At 36.5% G+C, this 27,218-nt stretch overlaps 1 protein-coding gene across 8 annotated transcripts in view; it reads left to right on the top strand.

The window, feature by feature from the left end:
* Cacna2d1 (calcium voltage-gated channel auxiliary subunit alpha2delta 1) overlaps positions 1 to 27,218 on the top strand; it is a 430,807-nt gene that overhangs the window by 364,277 nt on the left and 39,312 nt on the right. For 2 of the 8 annotated variants that reach the window (XM_087656128.1, XM_087656127.1), the window contains exons 13-22: positions 5,584 to 5,662; positions 6,475 to 6,524; positions 7,749 to 7,838; positions 10,442 to 10,519; positions 12,252 to 12,326; positions 13,162 to 13,236; positions 14,934 to 14,990; positions 18,413 to 18,484; positions 20,148 to 20,219; positions 24,939 to 25,000. In XM_087656128.1, coding sequence (XP_087512254.1) covers positions 5,584 to 5,662; positions 6,475 to 6,524; positions 7,749 to 7,838; positions 10,442 to 10,519; positions 12,252 to 12,326; positions 13,162 to 13,236; positions 14,934 to 14,990; positions 18,413 to 18,484; positions 20,148 to 20,219; positions 24,939 to 25,000 — 710 coding nt within the window. 8 annotated transcript variants of the gene reach the window in all.

The following is a 27,218-nucleotide window of genomic DNA, read 5'->3' as shown; positions in this document are numbered from 1 at the left end:
AGGGATCTCAGAGCTGGGGAATAGAGTAGTGTAGTGGTAGATCTGCCCAGTCTAGGCACACAGTTTGTATTCATTTTATTGTTGTGTTTTCTTTGCAACAGCTTATTTAGGTTGGAGAAGTTATTGCATAATATACATCTATGTGGTATATAGATAGTATTAACTCCTTAGCACTGAAGTCCGCTGTTGTGTAGAATAAATAGATGTCCACACTTGCTCATCTATAAAAGTGTTATTTTCAGCCATTTCAGGCTCCTGATATAGGAAAGGCTGATGACCTGACACAGAAAGTGAATTATTAGACTGTCTACAGTGTTCTAAGATAATGGTGTAGTCACCACCATCTTTAGTACTACGGATAAGACTTACACAGGTTTTGGTTTCTATATTTTGTAAAGACTTCACATTTAGCATTTTGTTTACAGTTGGAAAACTCACATGATCAAAGTAGCATCCCCATTATCTTTGTTGCCACATTGTTGAAATACAAAACCCAAAATAAGAGGCATTAAAAAATTGTTGAAAGTCAGATCCGTGATAAGAGTCAAGACCTTAAATTATCTGTAGTGTACATTTGACAGTATCATACAGTCTGTTCCTGGCTGGTCATCTGTCAGTGCCTCTTCTCTAGCCAGCCTGAGGCTAACCACTTGCCCACACCGGAGCCTCCCTTCTACACAGACAACCTGACATCCCTGTCACCAAGGATGCTCCTTGTGTCGATAGCCAAGCTGAAGCCAAGATTCATCATCAAAGCTGTGCAGGCTACAGATACCTTTCAGATCCTGGAGTTTTAGGAAATAAATGAACTGTGAACATGAATTTATACTTTTCTTTATGGCCTTCTATTATAGAACTAGAAATGTGGGCTGTTTAAAGGCCCTGTATTTAAATATGTGTGTGACTTGTGGAAACTACTGTAGCATGTTTTCTAAGGGTCTTCGATCTAGTCCAGTATTTTGATAGGCTTAATCCCAAATGTCCTAGTTTATTTCCCAGAGTGGACTTGTAAAACCCATCTCTGACATCACTTTTCTCACATATATGAATAGCTGAAGTTTTTTTATTTTAGTTTTACTGGCTTCCTTCCTTCATGGATTCATTCCCATTACTCTTTGGAGACTTGCCCATTGTAAATTGAACTTGAACTCTGGATAACTGATAATTGTTGAGGTGACAGTTCCCAGTGACTGGGCTCTGCTGGGAAACAAATTCATATGGTCTAAAAATGCTGCCCCTGTGGGTTTAGAGAACTCTTAATTGAAGAAAAGTATTTTAGATTTCAACAAACAGGGCAGACAATTTTATAAAATCATTTAGCAGAATTGAGAACTTTGGAACGAAGTTATGAAGTGGTGGTATATACTTTATTATATATTTTCTATTTTTCACAGTGCTCAAGATTGAACCAAAGCTCTCTTACATACCAGGCAAATACTATACCATTGAGCTCATCTTTTATTTAAAAAGCTAAATTTGCTGCTTTCTTGAATCACATATTCTAGGTTTGCAATCAGTTATGACTTATTGGAATTATAATACTCTTATTAAGGAGATCAAATTTTAAATTTTGATTTCTTTTTTATCATGTAAGCGCACATATGACAGGTAGACATGTGAGTCCTGGCATACAGCATATGTGTAGAGAGCAGAGGACAAATCTGTAAAGTCAATTCTCCTTTTCTGACTCTGCGTGAGTTCCAGGGGCTCCATTTCCCAGGATGGTTAACAGGGGATGCCAACCGTTTCACTTGCTAAGCATGCCACCTTCCCAAAGAGAGAGATTTCTAAACTACTGAGGCAGAATACAGAAATTTACAAATAGTAAAGCCCAATTTGAGCTTGCTTAATCTAACATTTCTTACATTGATACTCCTTTGCCTACTACCTACGTCTGAGTCAAGAGTGATGCAAATACATTAAAGATTCTTATTTTTGCTTGAAGTTCTTATTAAACTAGAGAGAATCTATGCAATGAAAAATAAAAATGATATTAATTTAGCCTGATAGAAAAGACACAAATTACAAAACGCATGATGCAAACCAGTGTCCGTTAGCTCTGCTCTTCCCACATTTTGCTAAACTGATGTATATGGAAACTAACAGAAATCTTGGTGTTTAGGCACTCACTCAGCTCTGCACTCTATCCCAATATAACCAGTCTTCACACTTATATGAAAACTCTACAATAGCTGTTACCATGTACAAATTCAGAACTGTTGTTTAACTTGGATTTCATTCTATGCCATTTTCTCAGATCAATTTGGGACTCCAACATGACAAATCTCTGTCACGCCATTGATGACTCTCTAGGTCTGCACTGTTGGCCCAATAAGAAAGATTTGGGTAGCATTGGTTGAGGAACATTTAAGTGATTTTCTAAGTAGGTTTTACTTTGGAAATTCCCACTGTGCATCTGCTAATTATATGGAGTGACCATATGGTTATAAATGCTCTCCTAGCATGAGTCAAAGAATTTATTCCACACAAAAGCCGAGCTGACAGAATATAGGCCCAGTAGAATGGGGTGAATTTGCCTGAAGGTTCAGATGAAGCCTTTAACTTCTATGTATCCAGAAGTTCAAGTTGTTTTCTGTGTACTTGTATTTGTTTTTTATAGAGTTTATGCAATACACACTAGAATATATACAGGCTTTGGTGGGGATCATTTGCCTTGGAATTTACATTGTTAATCTTTCAGAGACTCACTTCATGTCTCAAGAATCACAAATTTAAGGAGGTGGAAACCATGCATACAAGTAACATACTGACTTAGCAGGTTATAGAGAGGAACATATATATGTACATAGATACACTTTCTATATTTCAGTATAATAATATATACATGTATTTACAAAAGAAGCCACGAATTTGAAGGATAGAGGGGCTGGGGTATATGGGGTGGTTTGGAGGGAGAAAAAGGAAGGGAGAAATATTGTAATTATTATCTCAAAAAAGTGTAGAAAATGTAAGTGGGGCTAGCAGTACGCTCAGTTCGGACCGCTCCACATTTCAGAGTTAGTTCATAGATGGCCCCACTGGGTGGCAGCAACACAGTAGAGGAAGCAAGAGTGCAGCCTGAAATTCTGACTAGCTGCCGGTGCACGCAGAGATCACCATTGTTACCATTGGGTACTATAATGTGTCACGTCTAGCATTCATAAAATCAGAATTCTCCTGACATAATTAGGGAATATATATTTTAAAAACAACAAATGCCGCAATGGTTTTGCACGGCACGGTATCTTATGGAAAACAGTTTGACCTCGGAATGCAATAATTTTTAGATTGATGTTTCATTGTAATGCGAAGCCTGTGTAACAGACTAAGTTTTGAGTGGCAAAGTTTTTCCCAATTAAGTATGTAAGTTTAAAAATCATAAGACGATTGTCTTGTTGATATACATATACTGTGCATTTTATCTCCATTAAATTAAAAAATAAGCATTTTAGATATAATAGACTTTATAAATACTGTAATGATAAGCCAGCCTCATACATTATTCAGAAGTTGAATTTGTAATTTTTGACATTTTAATAACCACTGAAAGTATTCTGTAAAAAATAAATGGCACTACCGTATATTTCTGCAGCTAGAAAAACAATTGAAAAAGAGGTTGTAGACACTTAATATTTATAGTATGCAAATCACACAACTATTAATGCAGCTTCCATTCATGTCAGCAAGTGCCAGGTTAAACAAGGAAAAGTGAGGCAAAGTGGAGATTAGAGTGCTTTCTAATGATGAACTGTGACAGAACGCACTCCTCCACACCCCGCTTGGATCCCCAAGTCCTTTGTTCTGCTCCAGGAGCTCTGCGAGGAAGTCAGGTGAACTCTCAGTATTAAAACAAATAAGGCAAAAAGTCGTTCTGCTCTTTTGTTTTTTTAAAAGTTAATTGCTTATTTGCACTACTTGAATGATAACATCAGTCAAAATAATCAGGCAATGTGGGTTAAGTATAGTCCCCTGTTATTAGAAATATAATTCACTTGCACTGAGCAGTATCTTATGGAAAGTATTTTCCCATAATTGTGTTGTGGTAACAAGAACTAGAGACAGCTGTGCTTTAATCGAATCTGTGAGGCATGCCTTCTAACACTATGAAGGACATGCTCAAGTGCAGATTCCTTAGGGTACAGCTGTTAACTGCATTATTACATAGGTTGGTCAGCCTTACAAAAATATTTCCCTTAGAATTAAATCAACTGAGTAGGTAGTAATATTTTTGAAATATATGGACAGCCCCCTAAATGACCCAGTTGGAAATGTAAAGAAACCAAAGTACTGGGTTTTGGTTTTCTTTCTCTCTCTCTTTCTTTCTTTCTTTCTTTCTTTCTTTCTTTCTTTCTTTCTTTCTTTCTTTCTTTTTTAAGGGACTGGGATCAGGCAAGAGAAGGAGAAGGCACTAGTGTCTTGTAGGCCTTATCATTATCTGTATAATTTTTAAGTGACTAAAATTCAGATGCAAGCCAGGAATCACCTTGAAACGGAGGCAGCACTTGAAGACTTGAAACTGAGACAGGAGCACTGCAAGTTTGAGAACTAGGTCATAAAGCATGGCTCTGGCTCTAAATGAACAGAGCAAACAGGGGTGTCTGCCGTGGATCTCCAGGCACTGCTAACTGAAGCAAACCTAGATGACTCAAACCGTGGCTCAGATAAAACACCGCAGATGAAACAGCACCGTCCGAAGAGTGTGTTTTGCAGCAGAGTGTTATAGCATTAGTGGCCTACACCAATAGGAAGAAGAAAAGTGTGAAAATTAAGTATTTTGAGATTTGGGCTCAAGAAGCCTGTGCCAAACAAAACAAGAAAGAATCTGTCACAGCTGAGGGGATAGCTCCCTTTTGGTCATGTCTCAAGCTCAAACATGGGGATCTGAGTTCAGATGCCTAGTGGCCACTTAAAAAGCAGTGGATGACAGAAACCTGCAAGTAACCCCAGAGCTAAGGAGGAGGAGAGGGAATGATTTCTTGTGGGGCTCGATAGGCAAGTCTAGTCAACCAGTGAACTTCCCCTCCAAAGTGAAGGTGGAGAACTGAGGAAGACACTTGATGCCAACCTCTAGCCTCCACATGGATGTGCACACAGGGGTGTGGTCCACCCTGCCACCATGCACACACAATGTCCATCCCAGAAACAAAACGAAGAGCCGTTTACGTCAGCCATCTTTTCCCGTAAATAAGTGACAGGAAGTCATAGTCTCAGATTATCTCAAAACATGCATCGCCCTCTGCCTGTGTGATAGAGAAATGTCTTTCCTGTGAATGGCAGGTGGGTGCTATGTTTAACCTGGTGGAAACGGAGGTGAGTTGCCCCTGAAGTAGGAACGATCAAAGGAGAACCATCACTGTCCCGGCACTGAGCATGGAGACTTGATGCATGAGGGACAGCACTGTGCTAAAACCACTGAGGCACTGGGAATCTGTGTTCAGGATATGCTTTCCTTTAAGTTCTTCCTCATGTCCTTTACTGACTTCAGTGTGTGTCTCGTCTTATTGAGCTTTTCATTGCTTCTGCTTCAGCAATTTGGTTTGCTGCTCAGTTGAATTTACTCCCCATTTGTTTCACCTTTCTTAGGTCCGCGTGTTTACATTTTCTGTTGGTCAACATAATTATGACAGAGGACCTATTCAGTGGATGGCTTGTGAAAACAAAGGTAAGAGACATGAAACTCTGGAGCATGTTTCCTTAGAAGATAAAATACTTTGAAAACTATTGCTGTGTCTTTACTCATGTTGAATATAATGTAAAGTAGGAACTTGAAAAGATATGTAATAAGAATTAGATTCGGAAATCGCTTTCTCAAGAAAAGAACACAGGTGCAACTCTTGGGACTGACACTGCGTTAGAATAGACTCGAACATCTGATCCTAATATTGTGAACTGGTGAAAGGGGATTGATACTTAATGACATATAGCAGATTTGTGTATTTTTTTTCCTTTGACTGACTGAATTACTCTTTTTGAAAACCATCTCATACTTTTCTCAATATTCAAATTTTATGCAGTGAACTATTTTCTTTGTATTCAGAAAAAAGGAAATCTTTTGAAGAATAAACTGATTATTTTACAGCAGAATAAAAAAACCTGAATACATATTAAAACTTGTATTTTGGGAAATGTATACATGTAATAATTATGTATCTATATGTACCTTTAATACTTTATCTAGCGAAAATACTTCAATAGCTGTAGTTTCCTTACTGGTTTGTAGAGGACAGCAGTTAATTAATACTACCTAGAAATATAGTAAATCTTATCATAAATTCTCTAAAGTTATTGACAATATTCATTACTCGATATTCTGAATTTAACAGTTATATATACATTTTAATATAAATACTTTATATTATTTATTTATATGCTCAGGTTAGAATGAAAGTTACCTTCCCCCCTTTAAGAAACATAAGACTATTTTTGTGGGTCTATATTGTAAGTGCAATATTTATAAATATATATGCATTTCAGGTTATTATTATGAGATTCCCTCTATTGGTGCAATAAGAATCAATACTCAGGTATGGTTATTTAAATTTTTCATAATTCTTTCAAAGTTTAAGATTACTTTCCTAGATATGTCCATTAAAAAGATATGTCCCTGGTTTAAAAGAGTTTGATTTAAAGAAAATAGGTAAAGCTAGAAAAAGGATTTATGTAATTTACATTTGTATATAACGCTGGCTAATATACTTGTTGGTTTTATATCTTTAAATATTTAAAACCCAAGTAAATACATATATAAAATAGATTGTTATTCTTTGGCTTTCAGAAGGAGAAAATAGATAAAATAAAATTTAGTAATAATCTCATGTCTTTTTTTATTCAATTGTAAATTGCATGACTTTCTCAGCCATACATATCATTAAACAGTAATTATTCTGGGAATGTGATGTGAGCCAAAGGTGCAGCATGAGTTCCGCCCACAGATTGGTTCAGGTCTATTTACATACTATTTACATATTCATTTAAATAAACCTACAGTAAGATGACTTTCTAGTACCACTCACTTGTGGGGAGAGAGGAAAGCCTACTGTTGACACAACATTTTGTGAAGTTCAGCCATTTTAATTTAAATATTTACCATTTTGAAATGTTCATAATTGAGTGATTTAAAAATCATCACTCAATTCAAAAAACCCAGAGTAATGTACGAACTGGTTGTTAAAAGTGAACTTACATGGTGTGTTCTCCCTGGCATTGCGTGCTGAGCTCAGTGACTTCTGAGACAAAAAGCAGTGCATGTGACTCTGCTGTCTGGACTTGGCACCCATCTCGGTTACTTCTTTTTGATATGTTTAAATGCAGTTCTGAATTTCATCCAAACAATCTGTTTTGTGAAAGCAAGTATGTGGCTGCTTTATCATTTCAAATTTGTGCAATTTCACACATAAATCACAGAGCCTTAAATAGTTTAGATCAGCATGAGAAGCAACTCAAAATGAATATATTTCACTTATGGTCGACTGTGCTTTTAGAAACAATGTTCTGATTGGTATTAGGAGAGGAAATTAAAACAGGAGAAGATGTATTATTGACCCAATGTGTATAAACATACCTTTTAAGAGATAAGATAAAAATGTAGAATACCCCAAGAAAGATAGATAGACTCTTAATAATTTGGTTCCATATTTATTTTCAATTTTCAACTTTTCTTTTGAAGGCTATTTTTAAACACAGTATCTGGTATTTGTTGGTTTATTTGTTTTGTTGATATTTTTGCAACTTTTCTCTTGTATAAATAGGAATATCTAGATGTTCTGGGAAGACCAATGGTTTTAGCCGGGGACAAAGCAAAGCAAGTCCAGTGGACAAATGTGTATTTGGATGCTCTGGTAAGAGAATGGGGTTCTCAGCCAATGCTGTCACAACAAGGGTACCTAACTGACTTGCCATCGTGCTAGGTGGCATTTTCCATTTTCTCTACTTTACTGAATCCTTCCTCAACTTCCTTCCTTTGAAAATGTCTCAGGGTTTTAGAAAGTGTTTAGAGAGCCCTAGATTTGCATCAGTATAAAATCATATATGCACGGTTTTAGGTTGTTCCTGGTCCACTGAAAACATCAGTTTTCCAACCTAAAATGTTGAACATATGGGAATTTCTGTAACACTTTGTTTTTTTTTAATATAAAGTAATGGTGAACATCATGAGGGATCATCAAAAGCTCCACATTTGAACATTTTGAAAATATATTTTTAGAGTGGATGTCTGTTGTTACCTACATGTACAACATTCCAGGAACTCAGAAGTATATGTAGTTCCACAGAAAACTGACAGCCTATTTACACCAGCGGGGTCATAACCATATTTTCATGTAGAACCTCTGGGTCTGAGTTCAGATTCAGGCATTCTTGTGAATACCTCATTAAGGTCACACATCTTCTGTGAGATGACATATGCGCGTTAGGTTGTCCTAACACAACCGCCATCTTACAACAGCATTCTATCATGGCTTAAGCAGTAATTTTCTACTAGGGGGTCTAATTTTCTACTAGAGAGCTGCCACTGTTTTATAACTGATAGGAAGGACCCTGTTTCCCACACAGGACAAAATTATCTAGCCCAAGTTGTCAATATGCGAGAAGCTGGGAAACCCTGTTCTGATTTATATTTTCTTTATGACACTAGTCATTAAAACTTGCAATACCTAAGATTGTTTCATATACCAAATCTGAATTTGAAGACATTTTAGTCATTTATCAAAGTAATTACACTCAAGAGTCTGAAGACAAGGCTGAAGGTAAACGCTGATTCAGTAATGCCCTCTTGCCTACTTAGAGTCCAGTCATTTGCCTTTGCTACTGCTCTAAGTGCAGTGAGGAACCCCAAGGACGAAATGCAACCCGTTGGAATGACTTATCACTTGGTACTTGCAAAATAAACACATACAGGAAGTTCGAGAGAAAATAGGGACTGTTAACAGCAGTCTGGCATGGTAAGAGAGATAAAGAGACGCTTGCTTACCTCAAGCCACAGAAAATGACTGTCCAGTGTTCCTTCTTGACATTACTTATTTACTTAAGGTCGCATGGTCATCTCCAGCCATGACCAAGATGTTTCGGTTGTTCAAATCCATCACAGACTAAACACGATAGGAGGAGTCAATAGTTAAGCCCTGCTGAATTTCCTATGTCCAGAAGTTCATCAACCAGAGTGTCTGCATTGCTGGCAAGGTTCTCACTGATAACACAAATAACATTTGGAGGAAATGCTGACTCTAAATGTTCTACTTTACAAGCTGAAACAAGATGTTAAGGAGGGGGTGGGAGGGGGCTACGTAAGCTAGATGGCCAGAGAACACGGAGAGCACTCTTTGCACTGGTTGAAAAGTAAGGGACCCATCACTTAGAATTGCTGCATGCCAGGGGTGCGAAGTACACTTCAGTCAAATCAGCAGTGTATTAGGAAGGGCACATATAGTATTTAAAGAACAAATTTGATAACTACTGTCATGTGAAGAATTCAAAGGTCTCTGGCCCTTTAAAAGAGGAAGTTGTGTATTTGGAGTTAGAGCAGGGGGTGGTTGAAAAGAGACATTTCAGCTAAGGTAGCACATGCCGTGTTTCTGTAATGCACAGGGAGGAGGAAACCATAGAAAACAGTACATTATCAAACTTAGGACCACTGGCTACCCTGAAGAAATAATACCAGCCCAGGATCAACATTACAGACCCTGGCTATAGGCAAGAAACAGAACCAGGGCTGTGTTATGGTAAGATTGTCTCATTGGAAAATGAAGCGAGACTCCCTTCACATATTAGGGGAGAGAAGAACAGTCGAGATGTTGAAATAAGGAGGCAGGCATTCTTCTTCCTTCGTTGTGTTCTGTACAAAACGTGCACAGTGCATGAGGCAAAGAATACACCTTGGGGTCTAGTTGTCAAAATGATATTCACTTGAGGATTACTTAAAAGTGACAGTTAAACCTCACAGGACTCACGGAATTATGTGAAACGTATTACCAATTGTTTATTTCTCCTACGTAGCCTACCATTCAGCTAAACATCTGAGATACAACGTGACACCTTTGACTTGAGGCATAAAAACTGTGCTACAGAAAACAGGTTTCAGCAAACTGAAGTTACTATTTCGATGCACATCTTAGGCAGAGGCACCCAATACTAAGTGAACTATCACCCTGGGAGAGACATAAATGTGAAGAGTATTAGAATGTCACAGTTACATTTGTTTGATTTTTTTATTCTCAATACTTATTAGACCCTGCACAACTCAAAACTCTCTAATAGTATCTGTTTCTAAGATAATTTCATTGATTCTTTAAAAAAAGTTTCAAAGTTATTCAAAAGTGTTTTTAAGTTTTTCCGTGACTCTTAAGGAGGAAATTGGGGAGCGAAGTCTCCAGTTTCCAAGGCAGTACGATAGTACGAAGTTCAAAATGTCGCTTTCATTGGCCTTTCTTTCTCTGTCTATTTTTAGGAGCTGGGACTTGTCATTACTGGAACTCTACCGGTCTTCAACGTCACTGGCCAGTCTGAAAATAAGACTAACTTGAAGGTTAAAAGTTCATTGATAAATTCAATAATAATAAGTGATAAACTGTGACGTTGGTGCTCCAGGGGGATAAGATATTTCTATAAGGAGACACATACGATGTAATTGTCTTGTAAGGCTAGAGGTCAATGGTAACAGCTGTCCCTGCGATAACCACCTGGGAAAAGGGAAGTGAAGGTCAAATACTGGTGGCCTTAGAGTCAGGGTTCAGCTTCAGTTGGGCTAACTGACCTGATGGGAACAGAAAGTCAGACTGCAAGAAATGACGTGCTAGGTGGACAGTAGTGTCCTGAGGCCACATCTTAAAATATGTTTCAGTTATTCATGGAATTCAGGGGTAAAACCTACAAAAATATCTGTGCTTACTCTCCTTGAGTCTGATGCAGATAGATTACTGAATCCTTGTTTTTGAATTCTCAAGTAATAGCTTTAACAGCTGTAATAACCTAAGGATCTAATAGGTTCCTTCTTTTATTAATTTTTGCAGCTCAATAAAATATTGGTCCCCCAAAAACTCATTTTTTACAGCTCTGATAATATTATCAGTGCAGCAGAAGCCATCTACTAGAAAGTACTAATTATTGAATGCAGTTCATACATATAATGTCTAATATGTATTAAATAGTTCTGATTTTAAATAGAGTTATATAGTTAGGAATGACTGTATTAAAGAAATTATTTTACTTCTAACAGGCTATATTGCTGGATTAAAGTAATATTTATTTCTAGTTTCTGGTTAAGTAAATTCTGTTGTACTAAAGCATTGTTTAGTTTTTTTTTAATTTAATTTTATTTATTCATTTTTTTTACACTCCAGATTTTATTCCCTCCTGCTGTCTGCCCTCCAAATGTTCTCCATCCCATACCTCCTCCCCTCATCCCCCCCTTGTCTCCATGAGGATGTCCCCACCCCATCCCCATGATCCCCACCAGACCTCTCAACTCCCTGGGGCCTCCAGTTTCTTGAGAGTTAGGTACATCTTCTCTGACTGAACCCAGACACAGCTGCCCTCTGCTGTAAATGTGTTGGGAGCCTCATATCATTTTTTTAAAGATTTATTTATTTATTTAATATATGTGAGCATACTGTTGCTTTCTTCAGACACACAAGAAGAGGGCATTGGATACCATATTACAATGGTTGTGAGACACCAAGTGGTTGCTGGGAATTGAACTTGGGACCTCTGGAAGAGCAGTCAGTGCTCTTAAGCACTGAACTATCTCCCCAGCCCAGTTTGTTTAGCTTTAATAAGTTTGAGTTAACTACTTCATTTTACTACTGAAGTTCTACAAAGCATTGGTTCTTTCTTTAGCTGCCATTGACATCTTAAATATTCATGAGGCCTAAAACCTGAAATTTATAATATTGTAATAATCTATATCCTTTCTTAACATGTTTTAAAATTTTAGTATGGCTTGCCTGTCAGATTGTTTTCCTTTATTGGTTTTATTCAGCCGAGGATGGGTTCATAGCAGCAGACCATAGTTATTGACCCAACTCTTTTCTTGAATAGAATTTTAGTGTCTTTTCTGATTTAGCTTTAATCATAATTGTTTTATATAAGTTAGTAATTGGGATGATGAAGCTGTTAAAAACAGTCAAACCTGAGAGTGCTTGTAAATTGACATCAAAAACGTTGTCTCGTGTATATGTGTGAGTAAGACTAAAGACTGAATATACATTTCTGTAGAATACATTCTGGTGTAAAACGCACTAACTGACATCTTCCTTTAGAACCAGTTGATTCTTGGTGTGATGGGCGTTGATGTGTCTCTGGAAGATATTAAGAGATTGACACCACGTTTTACAGTAAGCTGCAATTTTTCCTTTGACTATGCTTCCTATTTCAAAAGTATGTGCTTTAGTTTGTCCACAAAACAGAAGACAAATGCGTGTAGTGGTACCCAATTGATTACTCAAATTGTTTCCCATGGGAGCGCGTTTCTCACCACTGCCCCAATGTTCTGGATTCTTCGATGAAAGACACAGACACACAGCCTTTATATTTTGATATGCCTTAAACAGCTCAATGACTGTGTCACTACTTAACTTCCTCCAGGCTAATCTACCTCCCTCTGATATTCTCAAGTTATTACTTACTAAATCCTATATTCCATCCTGGTTGCCCTGGACCAATTGGGCGGCCATCTTGGGGCTGCTCGTCCCTGGTTCCTTCATGGTGGCTATGCTCTCTGTCCCGCTCCTTCTTAGGCATGGATCATTTCTCTCCTTTTCCTAGCATGGCAGATTGCCTTCCTTCTCCTTCAGTCCCTCCCCTGGAATCCTAAAAGTCTCACCTCTGTCTGTCCTGCCCAGCCATTGGCTGCCGGGAACTTTATTTACCAATCAGAACCAACTGTGTGCAGGGTCCCCCAGAGTCTTACGTGTGGACGTACGAATTCTCTTGCCAACAATTTTGGGGACCTAAATTAACATATTATAAGCAGTCACAAATACATGTGGTTAATCTTGCAAAAGAGTTAAGAACATTTTTAAAATGTGAAGACCCCGTGTTTTGTTTCTTCAGTGTGCTACAAGACTTTTACTAGATATCTATTAAAGCATTTAATGTGAATTTCTAATTGTGACCTAGGAATCTCTAAGCAGGTTTACTGGGTTTTATTTATTTATTTTTCCTTTTCAGCTGTGCCCCAACGGTTACTATTTTGCAATCGATCCTAATGGTTATGTCTTATTGCATCCAAATCTTCAGCCAAAGGTATGTATATAATTTGTTCATATTTACTAACATATAATTTCTGACTAAAATCAATGGGATTATAACTTGAAGTTTCTCTTTGCAACATTAAAGACAAAAGAAGAGTAAGATTAGAGATCGCAAGGTTATTGGAGACAACATAGGAAAATCTGACAGCATTCTTCATTTTTTTTTACCAAGTTAGCTTACCTACTTTTCTTAGGATAGCGGTCAGCACATCACGCTTGAACCTCATCTTCATGCACCTCACTTGCTACGTTAAGGCTCTAAGGGAGCCATCTCCAGAGAGCATCGACACGTGGGAAAGACCTGAATACTAATGGACAGTGCACTGTCAAAGTTACCTTAGCTCTTGCACCAGCAATCCGTCGATATATTTGAAGGAAAGGAAGTTCTCTCTCCAGTGCCCATAATTATTAAATAAGGTGAAATAACACATGCAAACATGATGAAGTCCATGGCATGATTTTTTTCCTGTTACTGTATTTTTAGAAAATACCTCAGTATACTTTTGTACTTTACATACAGCTCCACAAATTTGCTTCAGTATATCAGTAAATAAGCGAGTCACAAATATTTTGTGCAATTTTTTTATGGAATTGCCATTTTAAAAAAGTTTCACTCCACGGCCGCATTTCAACAAATATAGTAAATTATCTATTCTGACTTTTCTACCATGGGTTTTTATTTCTCCCCTTAAAATAACCAGAGTAGTTTTTTATTTTTTAGATATGCTCTCTGCTAAATAAATAATTGCATAGAAAATTATGTATAATTGATGTCCAAAAAAGTCAATAATCAAAATAAATCTGTCATTATGGTTAAATTCTCCATTAGCATAATATCAGTTACTTCATTTTTTTTTTCAGATAACAGAAAGTCAAATTTCAAATGTGCAAGATTTCATAATATCCTAATATGTTTGTTACAGTCCGTTCAGACAGCTATGGCAAATTTTTATAAAAAGTATAGACTGGTAGCTTCTAAACAATCAAACTTATTTTACACATTTTTTGAGGGGGTGTCAAGAAGTAGAGGACTAAGGCATGAGTTGGGTTCAGTGTATGTTCCTCCTCGGCAGACATTTTTTTTCCTCTAATATCACATGGTAGGAGGAACCAAAGGGACAGCAGGGGACTCTCAGGCTTCCTTTATATAAGCACTAGTCCCCTTGTAAGCTGTTGCTACCATATCTCAGAGAGGCCCAAGGAGGCCCAACCTTCTTTTACAACCCCATCACCAAGCATGTTTACCACAATAAAAACAACAACAACAACAACAACAACAACAAACTATGCAGGGACTTTTCCCATTTTACATCTTATTTATTTGAACGGTGCCCATTTCAACAATATTTATTTTGTAATCTTTTTTTGTTCGTTTGTTTCAGCCAAGAAAATTATCTAGGACAAACTATCTCTCCCACTCTCCAATTTTTAGGTTCTTAAGGAAAATCCAGGAAGAAAATAAACATGTTCTTCAAAAAAATCATTTTTTACTACCATTAATAGTTCTGGTTTTTATTGGTGTCTTGTTTTGCTTTGTTGTCATGGAGTCTACGGTGCAAATGTTTTGAATCGTGAATACGTCATTTGTTCTGTTTCTTGTCAAAGAAATAGCTGACTAGAATTTACTGAAGGGTAGAATCCTTATGTTAACATGTAGGATAATGAACTACCATTTTTCTGTTGCTTCAGCCTATTGGTGTGGGTATACCGACAATTAATTTAAGAAAAAGGAGACCCAACGTTCAGGTAACTGTGATTGAAGGTAGACAGCAGCGCTTTCAAATTTGCTAAATCAGAGTTGGGAATCGAGCTTCTGTTCTCAAAGCTTACAAATGAGGGTGCCTTTCCTGACACCAAGCTTCCAGAGCATGAGGGAGAGATGCGCTTCCCTTCTAAGTGAGCTGAAGCAAAGTGTGTTAATTATGGTGGTAAAAGGTTGCCCTGGTTGAAAGGTGGCTAAGGGAGTTTTTCTAATATTGTTAATCGGAGTAATCAGAATGAAATGGCTCCTGAGCAGATTTGCTTTTAAATCTGGTGGCATTAATATCGTACCCACGTTTTCCTAACAGTTTGCTTGTGAACTTGATTTCTAAGTGCAAATGAGGTCATGATTCTTTGTGGCGTGATTTCCCTGAATGAGAATTTTTAGCAAGATTGTTTTTGTTTTGCTTTTAATTTTTAAAAATGGAGTAGTGGTTGCTGGAGAGATGTCACAGAGGCTAAGTACTGGCTGCTCTTCCCAGGGACTTGAGTGTGGTTCCCAGCACCCACATGGTGGCTCACAGACATCAGTAGTTCCTATTCCAGTGGATCCAGCGCCCCCTTCTAGTTTCTTTGGGCAATGCACATGTACAGTGCTCAGAAACACATGCAGAGAACATACACACATAAAATAAAAATTAAATATACCTTGTAATGATGATGATGATGATGATGGTGGTGGTGGTGATGATGATGATGATGATGATGATGATGATAATAATAATAATAATAATAATAATAATAATAGTTTTATTTGGGATAAGAAGTTCTAGAATCTTTCCTGCACTAATTGAAAATTTTCAAATTTGGGAATCTAAAGTGTTAATTTTTGGTTTTTTGAAACAATATTTTAAGACCCCTTTTCTATGTTGGTTACTTATATATGTATGCACAAGATATTCAGCACAGGAGGAGACTCCTATAACCTAAGCATAGACATACAAAATGTTAGAGAAAATTTAACGTCATTGTGGGGGTACGCCTATCACTTCCCTTAAAACATGTGGTAGAAGTCTACTGCAGCACTGTTAAGTGACCTTTAAGTATGGATGGGTGGGACTGAGTCATAATCCGGTTCTACTGGTTAGCAGTGCTTTATCTTGTGCAGTATACAATACCAGTGTTTTCATCTGAAAAGCAGGGAGGTGCTTCATTCTGCACCCCGCCCGGGAGATTAGATACACACTGTGACGCTATGGCCCGCCCCTGAGAGTTCTCATTGAATGTAGCCTCCAAGTGAGTTTTCGCGCTTCTCATCCGTCCGACGTGTAACAGTGTGGACTGGCAGAAGCTTTAGCTCTCTCCCCTACAGTTAGAGTCCCAGGGTAATCTGAGTCTTAGGTTGCTGCACATGCTGCACAGATTCCTTCCTGATTCCAGAAGAGGTTGCCATGATGCACATTCCTTTCTCCCCAGTAAATACTTTCGTTCCTCCGCTTGCATGTTACTTTTGGAATATCTTATCATTTTCGCTGTTAATGTGCATTTTGGTGAATTTTATTTTTGCCACAACTATAAGTATTGCATGTAAATATTATTAAATATTTTAAAGCAACCAACTTAAATAATGATTTTCTTTTTATTCTAAGCAATTTTAAATGGCAAACTTGCAGCCACATGAGACTTTAATCGGGGAACTTTTAGGTACTATATTAATACTGACTCATAATTTTTACAAATTCAAAATCTGTTAACATCAATACTGTCCTTGGTAATTATGCTAGTTGGAACTCATGCTGATGAGAAGTACTAGGTATTTGATATTTTTATGATCGTCTTTCAGAGACTATCTCACAAAACAGATTTCTTCAAGCCGGTGTTGGTGTTTTCTTACAAGTAGACTGTGATTTTTTAATTTTCTGGTCTGTAAATTTTAATGGATATTTCTAAAACAAAGCTCTGCCAGGTTGCCATTTACAAATACAAATGATGCATTGACAATTTTCTTTTATGATTTCCTTTTCTTCTCTGTCTTTATATGTTGGATTGGGACATGATCTGAATATTGTCAATTCCTCCTGATAACGGCTCCTTCCTGCATGCTGTTTGGGGCTGGTCATGCTATGCATTATCCATTGCATGTAAGAGAAACATTCCTATTTCCGTTTTTATTTTTCATTTGATTGTCTTGAGTCTGTTTTGCATTGATTTCATCAATTTCCATGTTTATAGTTCGTGAAACATTTGTTGTGCCTTTTTATTAAGGAAGTTACAAGTTTCATGGGCTTAACACAAGTTCTCATTATTGAACTTTATTTCCATCTTGCACCCACATTTCAGAGGGATATTTTCTTCTAGAGCGAAAGTTGTCCATCCAAACAATGGTGTATTGTGCTGAAAACCAAAACTTCCTTTCTATTGAAGATTCATAGATTCTGATGATACAGGTTCTTAAGCAGTGAATATTTCAAGCGTTTATTGGCTGCAGGGTCTGTGGGATGGAGTGCTTCCTGAGCTGTCCCGAGGTCCTTGACTTCTTCCCCAGCTCCATCATAAAAGATACAGGGAGAGGATTTCAAACATTGTTACTTAAAGAATCCTTATCCATCCAACACCATGAAGATCTAAAATTCTGATTTTTAAGAAAGAGGAAGATTCCCTGAAATAAGTCATCTGCATGATTACAAAATAAATTAGTCCCATGTATACTATACCATGTCATTCTTCATTTAAATGAGATATGCAGATTGGACAGATTTTTGTCTGCTACTTTTATGTTATGAAGCATGTCACTTTAACATGGTGTTTAAAACAGTGCCAGTAGAGATGTCTTTTGCAAGCTCATGGTAAAATTTCCATCACTTTTGCAAGCAACCATCAACTGCATTTAATTACTGATGTTTAATTATGGCCAGGTTTGGATGATTCATTTGTAAAATATTTTAATATCTACCTGTTAACATTTTGTTATTTCAAAATCTTTTATTTAAGTAGAATCTTTTATTGTCCTAAATGTTGGAACTCCAATATGACACGCTATACGATGTTTCAAGAATTATAAGGAAATGAGACATTTTGCCTATCCAGTAATCTAATGACCTCCTTTAATGTTTGAGAAATTAAAATCACACTGTATGAGGTACATGTAGCAGGCAAATAGTATCCCCTGAGATATAAATAAATACACTATCATATCCCACAGTGAGCTTCCTTACACACCACAAGAAAAGGCAGGGGGTGTTAAAGTGAGCGATGGTGTTTTGTGAACCCATGTGGTGCATTTCTAGTCACTTGCTGCCTTCAGTTGATAATTGATTGACAGCTGCCCATTGCACTCAAAGCTCATTGCCTAGCTCCCAAGGAGAGTAAGTCACTTTCCCAGAATTGTTTCATGCTGAATGTGCTTCACAAGCTACTCTGTTCACAGCAATTGTTTTCTAATCCCTTAACTGTTGTGTTCTGCGTAGAACCCCAAATCTCAGGAGCCGGTCACACTGGATTTTCTCGATGCTGAGTTAGAGAATGATATTAAAGTGGAGGTGAGTGTGTACGGTAGGCCTGAGCCAGAGAGACACATGACCTGAGCCTGCATTCCCCATCCCATCATCATTTCTGAACAATGAATTATATCCTCTCTTCTCTCTCACGCTGATATGTTCTTTGTCATTAAAATTGTGTATGTCCTGGACTGTCTTCTTCCAATAACTTCTATTGACAAAGAACAAATAGTTCAGGTTAGTTGTGGCCTTAATTGTTTTTCATGTTCTTGCTCATTCCAAAAGGAGGGTTATTTTAAGTGTACAAAACAACGATGATTTTAATAAAATTCATAGAGACTAACATGCTATGCTGTTGAAAGAGAAGTTGAAATGGTTCCAACCACCCAACTGCATGAAAGGCCATCTGAGAAAAACAGCTGCAGTGTTTGTCTGAAGGCACTTACCATCATGTTCCTGTTGTATTTCAACAAAGTCACATGTCACTTCCTCTGCCAGGGTGTTTGATGACAGTAAAGATAGCTATGTAATAGAAAAATAGTTTAAGTTCGCAGTTACTCTGCAGTATGGCACAGGGAGTGCTGTCATGTCTCAGGGGTTTCTTTAAAGCAAAGGCAATGACTATGAGATTGAGTCTGGAGTTGCAGTCCCTCTGGGCCACCATAATGACCGTACTCAGTCTCTTAGAGTCTGCTTCCCGCAACACAGTGACAGAGAGAAGTGACACATGAAGAGCTTAGGGAAGGAGTGTGCGCATAGTAGAGTTTGGTTATTTTTAAAGTCAACCTCTTAATTTTCACCTTCAAACTGAAAATATCTTAAGCAAATCAGATCCATCCTATATTTTGTAGATTTGTTTTGTCACGCCAAGTTTTTCCACTCACTGACATTTATTAACACCCAAATGTAATGTTCTAGAAATATTTTTTTAAAGGAAATTCTTAGTTTCCAGTGGACTGGAATGGTTTCCTGTGAATCTGACCTGGATTCCTATGAATCTGGTCTTTTAAGGAGTTGGAAAGTTGTAGGGAGAGGGCTCTATGTGATATGAAATCCTACTAGGTCTTTATGAATATCTATTATTATAAAGCTCTTCAGAACTGTTACAGATGACATAAAAGTAAATTGCAAGGGGCAAGTCAAATATAAGGGTCCTGTAACCACAGTACTCTGGAGACAGAGCTCTAAGGACTCTGCAAGGTTGAAATCAACCTGGGCTATGAGATGAATCCCAGGGCTACAACAGTGACCTGGTCTGCAGAACTAAGAAACAAGAACACCAAAATATAAAGGACAGTTCTGAATCCTTTGTCACCAAGAGTTGGTTATTTAGGTGAGGAAGAATTTGAAGTATTTCACAATACATGTTAATTCTGTGAATAGACATACATTTTATTTCTCAGTCACTGAAATCTCCTGTGCTAACAGGGCAACATGACTCCTTGTACTGCTAAAGTTCAAAACCTGCAGAGTGATGAACAAAAAGGTCCACTAAGTATATTTTTCTCATTGTACAATAGTGTAAAATAGTTACACTGAGACACCTTTAAAAATTCCAAATAATCCCATCTAAGAGTACAATCACTCTACCATTTTTATTAAATTTTACTAAAAATAAGGAAAAATCTTGATAATGAATAGTATTATAGTATTCAGGGTGTCGGTTTATTTCCTAGAATAAAGTAATTGATCCATTTTCTCTTAGATTCGAAATAAAATGATAGACGGAGAAAGTGGAGAAAAAACATTCAGAACTCTGGTCAAATCTCAAGATGAGGTAAGAATTCATTAAGGCTTGTTCTTAAATGGAAGTCCCCGTTAGGAACTGATATTAGTAATTTGACGTTCCTTTCAGCAATTATTTCTAAACAAGGATCCCTCTAGTGAACAAATTTTTTCCTTACATTAAAAAAACTATGTTCATATAAAGAGAACCTAAATTCTTATACTAGAGAGAAGGCTCGGCAATTTAAGAACACTTGCTGTTGAATTGTGAGATCCAGCCACCTTGTTGAAAGGCTCTGAGCTGCCTGTAACTCTGATTCCAAAAGCTCTCATGCACTCTTCCAACTTTACAGATACTTGTACACAGGAGCACATATATGCTCACACAGAAACATGTGCATACATATATACATACACACACACACACTCACACAGCGACACACGCACACACACAAATACATGTAAAATGAAAATCTTTAAACACTATATTCCTAAAACTATATTTAGTGTAAATATGTTTCATTGTTATAAGAATTATCTCTCTTTAGGCCAGGGCTGTGGTAATATTTAACTTAAGTAATATTACATGATACATCGTATCATTTGTGTACATAGGTGTCTCAGCGATTGTATTATGTGTGCTCTATCTTGTTTTACTATTTATGCCATCTCTCTCCTTTATGATTTTCCTACACTTAAGTCTGAAGATAAGTCACATGATAGCACAACTACCCTCATTCACCAGTATATATAGTAAATTGATATTGACTACATGTCTGATTGTAAGAGATATTTGGATGTGTAGATCCTTTCTATCCATTATCAGCCATCTGTGAAATCGAAACAGACATTCACATATTTGAATGTTCAGAAATATATAGGGTTGAGGTATTTTTTTGACTGTAAGTTTAATTGCAACTTTTACATAAAACTTGCACTTTTTACTCAGAATCCTGTGTGTTTTAGTAACATCTTTTCTTCCTAATTTCTTGGCAACTTTTCCCCTAAAAAGAACATACTATCTAAATACTTTCGACAGAGCATTTCTTATTTTGATATAATTATGAGGGCCTATTACCAGAAGAGAAAAGGAGGTATTAAGATTTTCATTTTTATTGAAATATCAACACTAATTGCTTCTACTTCAGCCATGGTCTTTACCCTTTGCTTCCTGAAGCACGGACGGGAAGTATTTAACAGTTCTGCCAGCTTTTCCACACTGTGCCAAGGTCTCTGACCTTCACACTCCTCGGGCAGCTCGGAGCTTGTTTCCACACGGCTAATTTCCCTCTTTCAATCTAGTCTCAAGTCAGTCTTCGAGCAGTATTCACCTATGAGCCACATGTGCCTGTCTTAGAAATTTTAGGTTTTCCCTTAAGTGTGCCTTTGTAGACAGATACATTTGCTAGGCATCTGTTACAATATTGATCCTCTTGAAACCCTATTATCTACTTTGACTCAATGTAACTTCTTGATTTTAAATGTCAGGTTTATGAAAATATCAAAAAGTTGTCACATATAATGATTTTTTCATTATTCAATGTTTTTCATAATGGAATTTTTTCTCACATAATATACCCTGATTGTGGTTATCCTGCCCTCTTCTCTTCCCAGTTCCTCCCTGCTCCTATCCAGGTCCAACTTCTTTGTCTCTCATTAGAAAATGAACAGGTTTCCAAGGAATTATAATAAAATATAATATGATAAAACATCATATTAGGACAAAACAAGTAAACAGAAGGAAGAGAGATGAAGAAAACTTACAGGATGGAGAGACTGATTTATTTACAAACTCAGGAATCCTATCAAGACACTAAACTGAAAGTCATATAGCACCCCCAAAATATATATACATATATATATACACATAAACACAATTATTATATTGTACATAAACACAATTATTATATTATATATTATATGCATGTTATATATTATATAATTCATTGAATATTATATATTATTATACATAATATGTATGTACAATTATATATTATACACATAAATATATTTATGCATAATATATAATATACAATATTGTATACACTATTACATATTATATATGTAATAATATATAACATATAATATACAATTATAATATGTTATAATAATGCATATTATATTATGTGCTATATATTGAATATTATATATAATAAAATAAAAATACAATAATAAAAAAAAGCTTTGAATGTACATTATGAGACATGGTACCTCCCAAGATTCCATCATGCAGCGTACCCTTAAAGAGTATTTTATTTCCCCAGTGAGACTCCCTTACAGAAAACTAAATTTTCATTTGCAAGTCATTATCAGCTGGAAATAGCTACTGCTTTAGGGGTGGGGCACAGGCCCATTTCTTTCAGCTTTACACCCCCATCTGGTACAGTCCTGTGCAGGATCTTTGCATGCCGTGCTGACTCACATGTCTACTCTGTTAAATTGCATAGAGGGCTTTATGTCTCTGATGTCCTCCATGATGCTTAGGCCTTAGTGTGACTGAGTCTCTCATTCTGCATATTCTCCAGCTGTGGGTCTCTGTATTTATTACCAGAGTTGTTTGGGGTTCCCAAGGACCTCTTGGGCCAACAACTCAATTAGGTGTAATTCACTCACAGTCATGGACAAGAGCTGTCCAGTATGGTTATGTCTTTCCCATTATTTGGCAATGCCATTTCTACATATATTTGGAAGCTTTTATGATATCGGGTTTCCATATTACTCTCCAAATGGCCCTGAGTATTAACTGTCTTATATACTCACCTTGCTCCTCCTCTTCTCTCTCCCCTTGATCCTTGAGCTCCACCTCCCTGCATCGACCCATCTCTATTCTACTTTCCTTCCCTAAGGAGATCTATGTCCCCCTGCTAGCTCCATACCCTGTGTCTAATCCTGGTGGTTGTATGGATTGATTTAGCTCTAATGTCCACATATAAGTGAAGACATAGTATACTTGTCTTTCTGAGTCTGAATTACCTTATTCATGATGATTTTTCTAGTTCCATCCATTTATCTGCAAACTTCATGGCTGAGTAATATTCTATCACTGTGTAAATATGTCATATTTTCTTAATCTATTCATCTGTTAAGGGATATCTTTTTTCTTCCTAATTTCTGGCTATTATGAACAGAACAGCAATGAATGTAGTTGAACATATGTTCTTTATGATAGGATGAAGTATTCTTTAGACATATGTCCCAGAGCAGTATAGCAGGATCTTAAGGTTGATTGATTCCCATCTTTCTGAAGAACTACCCCACTGATTTCCATAGTGGCTGTATAAGTTTGCAGACCCACTAAAAATCTACATAGGAACCTCATGAACCTAAAATGCTTCTACCATCATTTGCAAAAATCAGCAACCTACAAAATAGAAAACGAGTTTTACCAACTACCCATTTGATAGAGGACTAATTTAAAAAATATATAAAGAAATCAAAAAATTAGATGTCAAGAAATTAAGTAACCCAATTAAAGAATGAGGGTACACATATAAACAGAAAATTATCTTAAAAAGGAACTTAAAAAGTGTCTGAGAAACACTTAAATATTCAAGCATTCTTAGTCATCAAAGAAATGCAAATCAGAACTACTTTGTGATGTCATCTTACTCCCACCAGAATAGCAACATCAAGATCATAAATGATAGCTCATCTTGAAGAGGATAAGGAGTAAGAGGAACACTCTTCCATTGCTAGTGGGATATTATTATGATTTTAAAATTATGTCACTAAACAAATTAGATCTGTGTTGACTTTTTGTAAAATCTAGCAGGAATATTTAAGTTCTTGTAATAACTTTTAAATTATAGTGCTATTAGTCTAGTTTTCCTTAAAGTTTCAGAACTCTTCAGCCAACATTCAGATAATAGTGAAGTCCAGTATTTCTTGTGAGAAATTGCATAACTTTTTTCTGAACCATTTTCACATCTGTGAAACAGGAAAGTTGAATGTTAACACACCAGCACTGTATGGCAGGTCATTTTGTTTCCAGGCATGTGTCCTATTTTTCTTTACAGGGAATGATGAGTGCTTTTCATGACACCTGCCTCAGGGTGTTTTGTAGAGTATTTTTTATAGTCATCTCTATCAGGAATGGAGTTATTCTTTAATAAGGCAAATGTTCAGAGTAAGTCGGAATTGAAAAGCTACATGTGTGCGAATTATATACCTAGTAGAAGAAAGGAGGTGTGTTCACTACTGTTCTACGACACAGGAAGTATTGTAGATCCATGAACAATTTATTTAGCCATGCATTTTATCTTGAGAATATAGATGTTTTTCTCACCTTCCATGATGGAGTCATTATCTTTTCATAACAATATGATGGTTCCATTCAAAGGCTTTGTGAGATGGTAATTGTATTTTTAGATGCACAATGGCTAATTTTCCTCCTCATGTCTGCCATCGTTCTTATACATACTCTACTATGGTAGATATTTGAGCCTTGTCTAATATTTCATAGTTCTGGTTCATCATTAAATTTGGTTTTAATTTAAATCTCTCAGGAAGACAGTACTTTGTTATGAAATACTAAGCTTTTATGCTTATAAATCATTAACCTGTATCAATTGAGTACTTAGTTCTGATCCAGACTTTTACTTAACAAGCATGGGCAACATTTTAAAAATGTATAATAGAATAGATCTTTCACTTGTTAAAAAGGATGTTGGTTGAATGACCACAGAATTTCCAGATGGACATTGTATTCTTACTTTTTCTATAAATCTACATAGAAAAGGGTTGTAACGACCATACTTAACTTTCTTTTTAGAGATATATTGACAAAGGAAATCGAACATACACATGGACACCTGTCAATGGCACAGATTACAGGTATTTACCTATGTTTGAAAATGTCTCATATAAAGGACTATTCAATTCAATGCACTCTTTCTAATATTTGGTAACCAGTTTTCAAAGAGACATAGGAATTCTTAATTTAGCTATGTTCAGTGGAATTTTTCAACTGAAAAATTGCTCCTTGCAACAGAGAAATGAATTACAGAGTCTGGTTTTTAGCTGTATAAAATGGTAAGTTGACTTACTGACAATGGTAAGAACATTGATGTAATTCCCTAAGAAATTATAGGTATACCTTCCATTGACTTCCTCTTTTATTTCAATTTAGCTTAGTAGTTTTCACTGATGTTGTGGCTTAGCTTGAAAGTAATAGTGTGCTTTTGTTCATCATAATACATTTTATAAGATTTTAGCCCCACCATTCGGTTTAATTATTTCTGGATCCCACCCATTTCCTCAACTTCACAACCTAGATCGCCTAATACTCAATAATCTGCTAGATGGTTCTCTCCTTTGTTTAAGCTCAGTAACTTTCTATTCTACATCTCTCTTGGTTTTTCATGTCAGAGTCTCTCCGTATATCCATTGGCTGTCCTGGAACTCACTTTGTAAACCAGGTGTCCTTGAACTGAGAAATCTGCCTGCTTTGCCTCCGGATTCCTGGAATTAAAGACATGTTCTACCATGCCCAGCTACTCTGCTGTCTTGCAGTAAATCTTCTCAGCATTTCCGGCTTACTCTTTGGTCCTGTACCCCACAACTTTGTAATAGTAAAATGTTTCTTGTTACTCATTATCTTCTTGGAAAATCTTATTTTTCAATTTCATATCATCAAACCACACCTTTCATCCAACCTTCCTTCATGATACGAGGCTGTCTTCATTCTCCCTCATTTTCACCTTCCTCCATTCACAGAGATCTGTCTGTCACTGTTTAAGACAAATCCATGTGTAAAGCAAAGCAAGATGCATTTGCTGCAATAAATATTAAAATACACTAAGAGCAGCAAGTCAATCATTTATCATTATACTTCATACACTTAAAGTTAGTCTCTCAATTTCTATGTTTTAATTCATGGACTAATACAGACAGTTGGCAAATGGATAAGTCTGTAAGCCACATTTATGTAGTACTAAGAAAGATGACTCTCCATTTCTCAATCTCCTCTTTTCTAATGAGCTCATAATCTTCTTTATAGTCAGTGAGTTCAAAGTCATCTGCAGATTGTACATCTCCTCTACCCCGGCTTTATATCCTTCAAATCATTTCCAATACCCCACCTAATACTTCACCTAACCAACCCTGACAGCCTTTAAGAGGGCATGGAAATCTTGACAACAACAACAAAAAAAATTCAGGATGCTTCTATAAGTCTTTTGATGGCTTATTTTTCTCTTCAAATCCATAAATTCTCTGTGTACTTTCTCTTGGGAGGTTTTATTTTCTTCAGTTCTGTGGTCAAGGAAACTCTCACCATCATACACAACTGCTTAACTGTGTACCTCTATGTTTTCTCTTTAGTTCTACTCTCAGCACAGAAAAGGACCATACTTGATTTTAATTGTTTATATGACTCTACTCAAATACCATAACTGGCAGCTCATTAAATATAATAGACAAAGTCTAGCAAGGCATTGGTTCCCTAACCCTTCTGTTCTCTTTCACCACTAGATTTCTCAATTTACTGTTCATATGCTCAGCTGAACACCTTCTGATTGAGCCTACACTCTCATTGCAGACACAACTAGCTCTCTGCACCAAGCCTTTGTTCCCTAATCCACTGAACCTCTTGCTCATTCCTCATCTAGACAATGCCTTTCCTTCCTCTTCAGAAAGACGTTTCTAACATATTTGGTTAAAATACTGTGTTATCCCCCTTTAGGTCACCTAACGCTCATTTGCATTTTTGCATTTCTATGGGAACATATGTACATGAGGCTTATAGAGAGACATTTAACTCTGTGGATTACTGTTTTCTTAAGTTCTAAGAAGACAGAGGTAGATGCTGCCTAACTGACCTCTGAATTCCATGCACATAATACAGTGCACATAGTACATACTTTCTAAAGAAGTGCAAAACTGAAGAATCTCAATTGGAAGAAATAAATTTTCATTTTTACAAAATTTTCAATGTTTTATCTTGTCAAATTCTTAAAATTATAACCCAGAATTTGTCACAAATATTCTCCTGTGTACTTTGGCTATGCATTTGTTCCCAATTAATATGAATCCTAATTAATTAGTTGTGCCA

This window comes from Rattus norvegicus, chromosome 4 (assembly GCF_021556685.1).
Source record: "Rattus norvegicus strain SHRSP/BbbUtx chromosome 4, alternate assembly SHRSP_T2T, whole genome shotgun sequence".
Taxonomy (NCBI): domain Eukaryota; kingdom Metazoa; phylum Chordata; class Mammalia; order Rodentia; family Muridae; genus Rattus; species Rattus norvegicus.
This window is presented reverse-complemented; position numbering and strand designations above follow the sequence as displayed.